We start from the raw sequence: 12,257 nt of genomic DNA, 5'->3' as shown, positions 1-12,257 counted from the left end.
CACGACATATCCTGGTATATCCCAATTCTTCCTTATCAAAGAAAAGTATATAACCATCCCTTTATTTAAGTGAGGAGTCCCCATTTGTTACTCTACTGTATATCCACAAATATATATATATAGAACTCAGTGGCTCTCTTGAAGTTACAAAGAAACTGAAGTATCAAAAAACTACCCATACTACTAGTTTCGTACAACACAAGATATGTCCTCGTTTTTCTCGAGTTTTAACCCTCAAGCATCACAAAAACTATACGTTAATAATAACGCAACCAGGATAAAATCAAGATCAATCACTTCATCAGATGCCCCAAGCTCACTTTTCGAGAATACCACTTCAATATCTACTTTCTCAAGTAACTCCACTTTATCTTTTTCGGAAAATAATATCAAAGTAATCCATGAAAATGTTCATTTAGATGAAGATATCATATTTGATGACAATGCTAACGATTTCTTAAAACATATAGATCCATACCCTGCTGAGTGCCCACTATATAATGTCGCTAACCCTTCAACCAAAATATCTTTCCCTATTTATGAATCTCTATCACATGGAAATGAACCATTACCTTCTTATTCTCCAGCTGTTGAAGGTATTTCTTTAGTTTCAATGAAATTAGAATGGAATTCTCCCTTCCAACCTGTATCATATTCATCACAAGCTTGGAAAATAGTCATCATGGAATTGAATTCTACCCAATTAAATTTTTATCAGATAGATGAAAATGATCCTCTACTCGACAATATTGTAATATCCAAACAAAAATCTCAGAAAATTTCAACAGCAACAGCAATGAAACAAAAAAAGAAAAGTAACAACAGCAGTAGTGGGTTCCTCTCATCATTGAATTCGAAAATCCATAACATTAATAACAATATAATGAACATGAATTCCAAATCACAACCGTTACCAATTTCAACAGAACAGAACTTAAAATCAATCCAATTAATTAATGCAAATAAATCCAAATATTTAAATGAAAAGAAAATCTTTAAAACATATTCTTTACAATATGCAAAAATTGGATATCCATCAGATATTCAAAAAAATAAAAAACTAACTGACGAAGATCAAACATTATTAAGATTCCGTTGTGAATCAAATCAATTCCTATTGAATTTCTCAACTATAGATGATTTGATTCATTGGACTACATCCATCGATATCGGTATTTCAATCTCCCTCGATTTACAAATTAGAGATTTCCCCACTTATAGAATAATACCACGTAGAAGGAGAAGAAGAAGAAGAAGAAGAAGAAGAAGCAGAAGCAGAGGAAGAAATACCAGTAATAGAGGCTCACAACAAAATAAATCATCATCTTCTAACTTCGATTCCAATTCCAATTCAAATGCAAATGGAACCTTGAAATCAAAATTCACTAATTTCTTTATTCCATCATTAACTTCATCTTCATCTTCATCATCGAATGCCAATACGATAACTGCAATTTCTCAAAAGAACAAGAATGATAAACAAAACTGCTCTCAATTACGTAGAGAAAGTACTGTATCAACAACATCATCATCTTCTACTGAAGACCTAAATAGTAGGGACGATGGCGACGACGACGATGATGACGAGAACGCCACAATACTTCTCGCAACAGACACTCATACAACTAATGATGTCGCGAATTCAATATATCAAGAAGAAGGTATTGATCCAGAAGAAGATTTCAATTCTGACTCAGATTTTGAAAATGAAAATGAAACTGATGATGAGGAGTCGTATCTTGATGATGAAAATGATTACAAATGGATACCACCATTAAAAGAAACATCAAGGAAAAGATACATTAAAGATTCTATACGTTGTATAAAGACAATGACTGAAAATCATAAATGGATAGACAAGATCATCTTCACTCCAACAAATCCACCAAGGTTTAAGACTAATAATCCATCAATTTATGTAGGAAATAATGGAGTGGCATTTAATTCCAAAAACATTAATGAAAATATGAAAAATCATTATTTGAAAGCAAATATTGTCGGAGTATGGGGGTTAATGAAAGCTGGGAATAGAATTAACTTGGCTTGGGAAGATCTTTATTCTCCAAAGGAGCTTTGAATGATTAAATCTATCATCACATCACATCACGACACACCACATTACATCACATCACATCACACCACCCAAAATTGTATTATATCATGTATTATTTTTTTAATGAATCTTAATGACATCTTTTATATATTTATATACTTTTAACGACTTTTATGAACTTCTTTCACCGTAAATAGATTCAGTATGATGATATTCACCTCTACTGGTAATAAAGATATACACTTTCGAACCTTACTTCTTTTTGTGAAAAGACGTACTTTTGTTATCGCGATCAGAAATAAAAGTATTCAAATAAAATAATTTAAGTTTTAAATCTTCTGTAGTGTGATATCTTGGTAATAATTCTTTTCCAGAAGTTGTGTTCGGTGGAGAAATCATATAGATGTCATAAGGTAGTTTGAATACGCATACCCATACCTTATCCAATGTAAGTTTAAATCCAAGACGTACTGCTCGACTTCTATAAAGTATCAGTAATTCCCTTCACATTATAGCTTCCTCCTCAGAATAACCTCAAAAAAAAACAGCTTGGAGTGGAGTATTAGAATATCGAGATGGCGGTAGAAACAATAACTGGTTAAGTTATCTTTTGTCAACTCAATTAATAAAGCTACGTAGCTCATAGATATGCTTGTAACAATAGCCCTGATATCGAATCTGTGTAAAATCAGCTATATCATTGACTATATTTTTTAAATACGTCGAAAGAGCAGAGAAGCTGGCCTGGAATTATTCATGGTTTGCGGCCTCGATATCGCAAGGAAAAGTAACTCTGTCCCTTGTGGTCACAGCATAATAATATTTTCGTAAAGGGTGCCTCCAAAAAAGTACGACTCTGCTTATCTGTAGCGCTGTCGCTTAAACGGAAATGTGACAATACCGGTAACGTCCAGTTTAGTCTTCGTCTCGATACTAGTTTCCACAGCTTTAATCCGTTGAAATTGGTGGTCCACGGTAGAATATTGTGGATTTGTATCTGCGGTTTAGTACATGATGAAGCAGACTTAGCTGACCTTCTTAATATTTCAAAATATACATGTTCCCAGAAAATGTCTAGGGACATGCTACTATTTAGAATTGCCATAAAAATAAATTTCAATCGTCAACACTAGATAGCTTTCCAAATGGTACAGATTGAAGTGGTAATGGGAAAAAATTAGAAGGGAAGTTAGTTACGCTTCCGTTACAAGTCAGTGTTTTGGACTTGCCCTTGCATTTTTTTCTCCAATTGTCCATTTAGTCATTTGGTGTCGTTGCACTGGAGTGGGAACTTGCAAGGTGCCTCGAAGGTTTACAATATTTCTTTTCCTCCCCAAGTTAGAAATCATTATGCAATGTTTCACCTCTCCACATCGCAATTCTAGATTAAAGTAACGAGTCAAATACCACAATAGACAAGTGGGTAGGATGTTTTAGCTATGGGTATTGATAGAATATGTGACATAGTTCTATTTGACCTAGGGTTTGCCATTAGTCAATGTTACACGCGTACGTACTCTCACTAAAAGAAAAATGGAACAACAAATAGCAAACAAATAATGATAAATCCACTCAATCGTTTCACATCCACGGTATTAAAGTCATCGAAATCCATTATACTTTCAGCAAATATAGGTAATGAATTCTCACTATCGGTGGGCGTGGTAGTATGGAAATAAGAAAACAATATATTTCTTAATCTTTCTGTTTGATATTGAATGTACGGTATTCCGTTCATTATTAGGAGATTGAGTGAAACAGTCAGCAATATAATCTTGATTATCTTCTTGGATGTAAAGGATGACCCTCCTAATCTGGTACTTTTGGGCTCCATATTGTAGTACAGCTATAGTTTAAGGTAATAACTCGAGAACTCAACCTCTTAATGATAATATCAGGGAATACACTGTATTGAGCGTAAAAGTAGATTGCTCTTTACCTTTGGTTATTTCAATACGTAGCTGTAATGTTTTAGTGTTGCATGATGATCTCTACGTGTATTTGTTTTGCTATTGTCAACAGTAAATTTGTAAACAGTCCGATTTCCGTTTTGTTCCTGAAATTTTTCATTATTACATAACTCAAACTAATTCTATCAGTTCAGATAATACACGAATTTGGGAAAAATAAAAGAATGAAATAAGAACCTGTATTAATCAATAGAAAGTCCTCGGCCACTCTTCTATTTATATTACGAAAAAAAATGAGCTCCTCAAAACGTTCGTTAAAGGAGATATTGGATTCTGAATATGTCGATAATAGCGATGAAGAAGAACCACATTCAAATGGGCATGCATTCTCTGACACCGAGTTAGAAGATGAAGAAATAGATCCAAGTCTATGTATCGAATGTAAAGATATGAAAGCGGAAATCATTTGCAATGATTGTGAAGAGAGATTTTGTGTTGTTTGCTTCGAAATGATCCATAGAGGTGGGAAAAGACGTAGGCATGAATATGTGAAAATCAATGATGACGCTCATAAAAATGACACAGAAGCTACGGAATCACCTAACGATGATATACAGCCAAGATTACCTGAGACTGAAGATGGACAGAAGAAACTCCAAGACGAGATAAATAAAGGTGATAAGGAAGAAGTTTCAAATAATTCTAGGAATGGAAATTCCATTGATGATAAGCTGTTAAAGTCTTTAAAAGAAAGTTCTCGTTTTATTCCAATGAGATTGACATCTGAAGAGCGTCATTTATTGAAATTATTAGAGGCAGCATTACAAGTTTCTGAATATACAGATCGGGTTGATATCTTATCGTATACCTCAAAATCGAAAAGAATCGTAGCACAATTGAAGGAAATTTGTTCTGTACTATCGGGATTAGTGGTTGCATCAAATTTGAAAGTTGGTCAGAAATTATTAGAAATGAAAAATTTTAATGATAATGCCAAGTGGTTCCAAGATATATTTGAAATCGGAAGACGTTATAAGATCATGAACCCAGAGAGGATGAGAGATACATATGGTAAACTTTGTTATATGGTTATGGACTCACGATTACCTCAGATTGAAGAACATATGGAGTTCCATTTTTTCAAGCCAATCACCACAATACAATCCTTTCTAACCTCTAGATCTGAGGATAAAGGTAAAGTATTAGAAATGTTTAATGATAAAATGATTTTGTATGGTACTGCTCATATTTCTCCCGTAGGTAGGGCAAGAGCACAAATTAGCAAATTGATCAAACAGAAAGAAACAGCTATTGAAATGTTAGCTTCAAAATACAGTACTAAATATTATTCCAAAGAAGATATACGTCAAGTACTATATTCCATTGGTGATTATAATGCCTACGTGAATATGAATAGACGACCAATTATGAGAATGCTCGAAAGATTAGACGTTTTCACCCAACCAGAAATTGCATCCAAATATTCTCTTGGTATTCAATACGGCAGAAACGGTTCAAGATTAACTCATGATCATCAAAGACAATGGAATTATGTTCAACAATCTCTGACACTATGGTCTATCATTCAAAGAGAAATGGTTCGTTTATGGTATATGGCTGATTCTGATTTGTTTGATGGACATCAATATAAGTTAGCATCCACTGGTCATGGATTGAATAGGATTAAATCATGTCCAACCATTTATAAAGCTATGCATGAGATCATATCCGAATGTCGCTCAAAGACAGATTCCTGGGTTGGTTCATCTGTGGTACATCTTGGTGATGATGCTGTTCCAAATGCATTATTTTTCCTTGATAAATACACACAAATCCCAAGTATCTTGATCCCTTTTGATCAAACATTATTAAAGATCAATGAGTTAGTGGCTAAGGATGAATATTTATTGGAATACATAAACAAGGAATATGGATCCGTTGATGATTTGAAATTAACAATTTTACAGGACGCATTTGCTCATATGTTTGATGGATCTGGTGCTGATAACTTTTACATGAGCGGTTCATGTATTGATGGCCGTCTAACATCCGCTTGGAATCATTGTAATGAAATTTCTAAAAAGAAATATTACAATATCTTCCTACTATCTTCCTTTAATGGTTTCAACGGATCCGAAGGGTTCTAAATTGTATTAGTAGACTATTTATCTTTGGACCTGGTGAAAAAATAACATAATTTTTTCTCATCGATCCTTATATATGATATTCTATAGATTAAAAAGAAAATATAGTCATTGAAACGTAGGCTATGTATTCACGATAAAAGAAGCGAGTATGGTGTGTTTCAAAAAAGTTTTATTGAAATATAAATACAAAGTAGATCAACTACTAACAAATAACCATCAATATTAACTCAGTGAATGATTGAATTAATAATGCAATTGCTAAAAATGCTGAAATGATTTTTAAGTATCATAATAGTGAAAAGTATTAAGTCATTAACAATAATAAGATCAATCAAATACAATAATATCTGTCACCGAAATCACCAAGACCTGGAACCAAATAACGGTCTTCATTCAAACCTCTATCTATGACACCTGTAACGATCTTGACATCTGGATGAGCTGAATGGTAATTATCAATACCTTCTTTACTACAAATCAAATTCAAGAAGAAAATTCTTTCTGGTTTGACACCTCTCTTGATTAAGACATCAGTGGCCATAATAGCACTACCACCGGTAGCTAACATTGGATCCAATAAGAAGACAAATCTATCTGAAATATCTTCAGGTAATTTCTCATAATACAATTTTGGTAAAGCAGTTTCTTCATCTCTTTGAATCAAAATCTTACCGATACGAACAGATCTACAACAATCTCTCAAACCTTGTTCCATAGATTCACCAGCTCTAACGATAGAGACACCACAAATTTTCCCTTTGAACCCGACACCTTCGAAAACTTCATTAGTATGGGTATCGACTGATTTTTTTTCGACAGGTAAATGATTTAAACCTTCTTCGACTAATAATCTAATGATTCTGTCTGAATAGAAAATGAAGTCAGATCTTGAAGTTGTCTTGTCTCTGATGATTGTAAACAATCCCAATAATTGATTTGTTTGAGGTAATAACAACACATTTTTGAAGGGTTCAGTTGATGCCATCTTGTTTCGTTTTTGGTTGCTTGACTATTTGTTAGGGACTGTTGTTTGCGATTAATATTCTCTTATTGTTTTAGCTTTGCAATGAGGATTGTTTTTATTGAAAAGTTTTAGAGTAATACAATATTTTTTCAGACATTTTTTTTTCAAAAAGTGAAATATTTTTTATCTTAGGGAAAATTTGCACAAATTATAGGGTTGAAATGTAACCTTTTTAAATAATACGGAAATGTATTTTTAGGGTAGAAAATGATTGATTTTCTCGGATCGGAACAAATTGGAAAATTTCAGGATTTTAAAGCTCATCGACTTTTACCACTAACTAAGTATAAAGATCAACTATTCTCACATTTTCAATTCGTTGACAGAATAATCATTACGCAAATACAAGACCAAGAACAGTATATATACGATATAATAAAGAATGGAATATCTAGTGAACAAGATAAAAACGATAGCTTTGAATACATTTGCTGATTTTGACGCTAAGAAGGGGATTAGGTTAGTGATAGTTGTCGGTGCTTACATTTTTATTAGAAATTATGTTGCCAAAGAATTAGCCAAGAAACAACTAGAGAGACAAGCTCGTGAAGATGAACATAGAATTAGCAAGGAAAAGAAGGAGAAGTTAATTGATGTGCCAGAAGATGAAAAGAAATCTGAAACAACTGCCTTTGGTTGGGGTAATAAGACTAGACGTAGAGTTAAGAAACAAGAGGAAATATTGGAAAAAGCTGTTGAAAACCTACAAAGAAGACAGTTGGATGATGAAGATAGTGATGCCGACATCCAAGATTTATTGTTAGATTGAGTGCATAAGAAAGGCATTCAATGAAGGCAATCGCTAATTTCGCCAAGTTCATTATTACCTTTTTTGTATTATGACGATATACTCAAACTCAATTTATTTAATTTAACACTTATAGAAAAAACAGCGTTATAATCAACGTACCTTACACTTCCTCATTCGCTGTAGTTCAAGCTCGAACCCAAATATATCGTATATGCAAATTAAATAAATTTTGTATAAAAAATGGGTAGCTAAGCGATAGTTTAAGTTCCTGATGCGGAATGAATAGATGGTGAGTTTTAATTATATTAAAGAAAATATTAAATATTTATTTTTATTAGAAGAATGAAAGGATATGGAAAACCTTCTATCTTAATGATTATGATACTGAATGATATCTACTTTCTCACTTTAACTGAGACTTTGCTAGACCGCCGACTTTTCGAGGACCCATTGGATTTTTCCTTTGACTCAATTGAAATGCTGCTGAATGTAATAAATCAAATCTTGTCACTACTGATGGATTACTATGCTTATTTTCATCTGTGGCTTTCCTTATGTTCGTTGTTGAGAAAAGCTGTTTTATATTTTTAACTACTTTATCTGTTATTACTATTATTGAACCCATTTGTGAATCTGGTAAATGCGTCATATTCAAGTTCTGTTTTAAAGCATATAATAACTGTGGTGAGTGCTTTGCTACTACTGCTTATTCAATATGAACTCCAAAGTAAACTTAACCACCATACGAAAATCAATTGTACCATGATCTGAAATAGATATATATATATATATATATATAACTTATTTGAACATTGCTATTCAGAAATGCTTTTCTATATCCCATTCTGGATACTGCCAACTGTACAATTCGAAGCCACTTTCTTCTTTCCCTGCCTATAACTTAATGAAAATTACCATTAGACATTAAGCTAGGACTGACAGCACAGATTGTTTTGGTTTGCGTTATTTCCTCGAAGAAACCTTGCAATCCTTACGTAGACAACTTTAATTCTGTACGATAGTTGGAAGGAAAGGGTATATTATTTACGATTTCAAATAGAATTTTCTTACAAGGGATTTCCTGTAATGCAATCCACGCATCTAACTGCGTAACACTATTTAGTCAAGTAGGCTTTGTTTGCGACACATTTCCTTTTACTGCCTTAAAAACAGTCTATTTTTAAGAAGTGTCGCAGCTTTGCTGCAGAACGTCTTTGTCAAAAAATATTTACAGCGCCTCATTTTTCTTCTTAGGCAGAAAGGTGTACGAAGATCCATATACCTACTGCGACACTGTTCATTTTCAGACAACAAAGCTCCCATTCTAAAACCAAAATAACAACAAAAGACGGACTTTACTGTTACGTTCCCATAGTTATACATTTTTACCAGAAAGGGGAATCTTCTTGGTTACTTCATTAGTTTATACGCAGCAAAACATTGATAACTTTTTTCCTAATAGACTCTTATACGCCTGGGGGTATTCTCTTCACAACGCGCCCTAACCAAAAAAAATGCATCAAGATAATGTTAGGACATCTTTTTCGGATTTTAACCCTTTCATAAAAAAAAGACTGAAATAAGCGCCATTCCATTACCTGTTTATTGATATTGATATTGATATTGATCTCATCTTGAAAAATCGTGAAGAAATATTATCAAGGAATTCAATACAGAATACCATCAAAAAGATAATCCAAACTATCCACAGTACGTAATAACATCAGACAATAATGAGTTTTCGTCAAGGCGGTCGTGGAGGAGGAGGAGGTGGTAATAGTTACATGAAAACTTTACCATTTGGGTTAGGTTATTCAGATGTCGGTTATAATCATATCACTGAATTTCCAAGCATCCCATTACCATTAAATTACCCAATTTCATCCAGAGAAAGATCTCGTGCTGTTACGTACATTAAATTTATACAGAGCGTTAAAGATAGTCCATTTTATACCGGTGCTTTACCTTTACCTTCTGAATTGCAACAAGAACATGAACTTGAGGATGAATATGAGGTTGATCAAGATGGGAAGAAAAGGAAGAAGAACAAGAAGAAGAGTAGTAGTAGTAATGCGATGACCCAAGAACTTACAGAAGATGGATTTAATGATGGAATTGAAAGGTACTCAGATAGATATTTGAAGAAAAGGAAAATTACAACCTCTATTGATGATCATCCTTACCATTTGGAAATCTTCCCAAAGGAATTGTATAGTGTTATGGGTATCAACAAGAAAAAATTATTAAATATTAATAAATTTAGTAATAAAGATGATATATTTACAGGCTCCATTCAAGATGAGAAAGCAGGTTTGTCAATGCTGGAAAAATTGAAGGAATTGGCTGAAGATGTCGACGAAGATGAAAATGCCGATCAAGATACTAAGAAATCTCTTGTAGACCATGAAGACGTAGAAGATGATGAATTTGATGATGAATCTGATAACGATGATTATAACGGGGAGAAATATTTCGATAACGGTGACGATGATGACTACGGTGATGAAGAAGATGGTGGAGATGAGCCAGCTTTCTGAAAAGCAGAAGAAATACAACCAAATCATTCCACATGTGCCTATCTAGCGATTACTTCTTCTCAAAGTAACAGCGAAAAGGTTGGTATACTGCATTTCATAAAAATACATACTTAATACAATACAATACAATATAATACAATATAATACAATACAATACAATACAATACAATAAAATAAAATAAAATTCTTTACTTGCAGAGTTATGAAATATATACCTTATCTACGGCATAGACTACAAACTTCAAAGAATTATGAAATGTAGTATGAGTACTATTCTAAAAGTCTCCTGCCTCTGATAATACAACAGAGGCCATATATATTGTATTTATAAAAATATCTATATCATATTCTAGGTGGTACTCTACGCCTCAATGGAGAGTGGGAGTTCCGCCTTACGCTTCCAGGGGAATTTGGTAGGACAGGTAACTTTGGTGATGCTTGCGTTGAATTTGAGGAGTATCTAGTTGGGCTTTGGGTATGGAAGCCTTGTATTCGCGGGGATGACGTTCTTCTTGAAGAGGGTGAAATAGACGCCATATCCGGTAACGGTGGTAAAGGTGGTTGTGTACTTAATTTACTACCGTCCCAAGAGGAGTTTAATCGAGTTGGTGAAGTAGAAGCAGATGTTTGGCGACTGACATCATTTTGTGTTATATCTTCCTCGTCATCCTCATCATGGATTGTCGTCACACCGATTGCTTTCTGTAACGCTTCTATATCAACAGGATTTCCCGTATTTTCGTCTGTAACTAAATTGTTTGGATTTCTGAATATATTAATCTTTTCCTTCAACTTTCTTAAGTTTGCAAAATGGAACTTTGTATCAGATGATGTCGTTACGGAAGTAGTATTTGTTGCATCAGTTAGCACAGTATCACTTGTAGCTATCGACGACATAAAATTTGGCGGAGATCTAATCACATCATTCCCATTACTTGAAGCTGATGAAGTAGTGGAATATGTTCTGGAATTCGAATACAAATTTCTTATTGATGGCGTAAATTGTCGCACCTCGGAACCGTGTATATATGATTCTTGTGGGCTTGTTGTCGGTAGTTTAGGCAACGGAGGGATATCACTAGGCAAAGGAGGGACTGGTCGGCTTGCCATAGACATATCCAGCCTCTCTACACTTCGACTCATTTTTTCCTTTGGTGTATGCGACATTTTCGCTACAAAAGTTAATTCAATGAAAATTGTACCCGCAAACTCATCCCGATCTCGTTTCAATTCATACCAAGTACAATAACCTTCCTTTGGATCAGCTCTGATTCCATTCAATAAATCAATCTCACATTTCCCAATGGGGAGCGGCCCTTTCTTTTTCCTATCACAATATACCTCCACGTACATAATTGGCTTCACCTCCGGAGTAATATCAAATCTCTCAAGGTAATCGAATACAGGATTCTGGCCGGCTCGATAAAGTGTATCACTCTCTCTCGTCATATGCCCAATTCGTAAACGTAGCATAACATTTTGCTTGTCTAGTTTGATCAGATTAGGCAGGTCTCTAGCTTTACTAACATATACAGATAGCGTCCCTTGGCTTCCGGTCCATATTTCCTCATCCATCTCTAGTATTTAATTTTTAATTATACCTGTCGTCGAAGGAGAGATAGTTCTTGTATGTCCACTTATTTATTGTATTAATGACTAAGAAAGAATGATAAAGAACGTCAAAGGATTCAACTTCAGCTGACTTTGTAGTCTCGATAATATGTTTGTTCGCGTTTGGTGTTTATAAAAAGTTTAAAAAAATTATAAACAATCGAAACAAGTTTATGAATAGCCAGAGTGAAGAGTAGAAAAGAGGAAACACTAGAGCTGTCAAG

General features: G+C 33.9%; 7 protein-coding genes across 7 annotated transcripts; 4 read left to right on the top strand and 3 right to left on the bottom strand.

Moving 5' to 3' along the window:
• Positions 1 to 205: 205 nt before the first annotated feature.
• Positions 206 to 2,077, top strand: NDAI0F03100 (uncharacterized protein; the record flags this gene model as incomplete). The annotated part of the gene is made up of 1 exon (XM_003670823.1): positions 206 to 2,077. One exon carries the CDS (start codon positions 206 to 208, stop codon positions 2,075 to 2,077), a length of 1,872 nt encoding a protein of 623 aa, XP_003670871.1.
• Positions 2,078 to 3,575: 1,498 nt separating this feature from the next.
• On the bottom strand, positions 3,576 to 3,887 carry NDAI0F03090 (uncharacterized protein; the record flags this gene model as incomplete). The annotated part of the gene is made up of 1 exon (XM_003670822.1): positions 3,576 to 3,887. One exon carries the CDS (start codon positions 3,885 to 3,887, stop codon positions 3,576 to 3,578), a length of 312 nt encoding a protein of 103 aa, XP_003670870.1.
• Positions 3,888 to 4,256: 369 nt separating this feature from the next.
• On the top strand, positions 4,257 to 6,110 carry NDAI0F03080 (uncharacterized protein; the record flags this gene model as incomplete). The annotated part of the gene is made up of 1 exon (XM_003670821.1): positions 4,257 to 6,110. One exon carries the CDS (start codon positions 4,257 to 4,259, stop codon positions 6,108 to 6,110), a length of 1,854 nt encoding a protein of 617 aa, XP_003670869.1.
• A 331-nt stretch (positions 6,111 to 6,441) lies between these two features.
• NDAI0F03070 (uracil phosphoribosyltransferase) lies at positions 6,442 to 7,095 on the bottom strand (the record flags this gene model as incomplete). Its single annotated transcript, XM_003670820.1, has 1 exon — positions 6,442 to 7,095. The coding sequence occupies one exon, from the start codon at positions 7,093 to 7,095 to the stop codon at positions 6,442 to 6,444; it is 654 nt and encodes a 217-aa protein (XP_003670868.1).
• Positions 7,096 to 7,516: 421 nt separating this feature from the next.
• PGA2 (Pga2p) lies at positions 7,517 to 7,903 on the top strand (the record flags this gene model as incomplete). The annotated part of the gene is made up of 1 exon (XM_003670819.1): positions 7,517 to 7,903. One exon carries the CDS (start codon positions 7,517 to 7,519, stop codon positions 7,901 to 7,903), a length of 387 nt encoding a protein of 128 aa, XP_003670867.1.
• Positions 7,904 to 9,618: 1,715 nt separating this feature from the next.
• Positions 9,619 to 10,422, top strand: RPC31 (DNA-directed RNA polymerase III subunit C31; the record flags this gene model as incomplete). The annotated part of the gene is made up of 1 exon (XM_003670818.1): positions 9,619 to 10,422. One exon carries the CDS (start codon positions 9,619 to 9,621, stop codon positions 10,420 to 10,422), a length of 804 nt encoding a protein of 267 aa, XP_003670866.1.
• A 342-nt stretch (positions 10,423 to 10,764) lies between these two features.
• On the bottom strand, positions 10,765 to 11,997 carry INN1 (Inn1p; the record flags this gene model as incomplete). Its single annotated transcript, XM_003670817.1, has 1 exon — positions 10,765 to 11,997. The coding sequence occupies one exon, from the start codon at positions 11,995 to 11,997 to the stop codon at positions 10,765 to 10,767; it is 1,233 nt and encodes a 410-aa protein (XP_003670865.1).
• Between the last annotated feature and the right edge of the window lie 260 nt (positions 11,998 to 12,257).

Source organism: Naumovozyma dairenensis, chromosome 6, assembly GCF_000227115.2.
Source record: "Naumovozyma dairenensis CBS 421 chromosome 6, complete genome".
Classification (NCBI taxonomy): domain Eukaryota; kingdom Fungi; phylum Ascomycota; class Saccharomycetes; order Saccharomycetales; family Saccharomycetaceae; genus Naumovozyma; species Naumovozyma dairenensis.
Note: the sequence above shows the minus strand (reverse complement) of the source record. Positions and strands in the feature narration are given on the sequence as shown.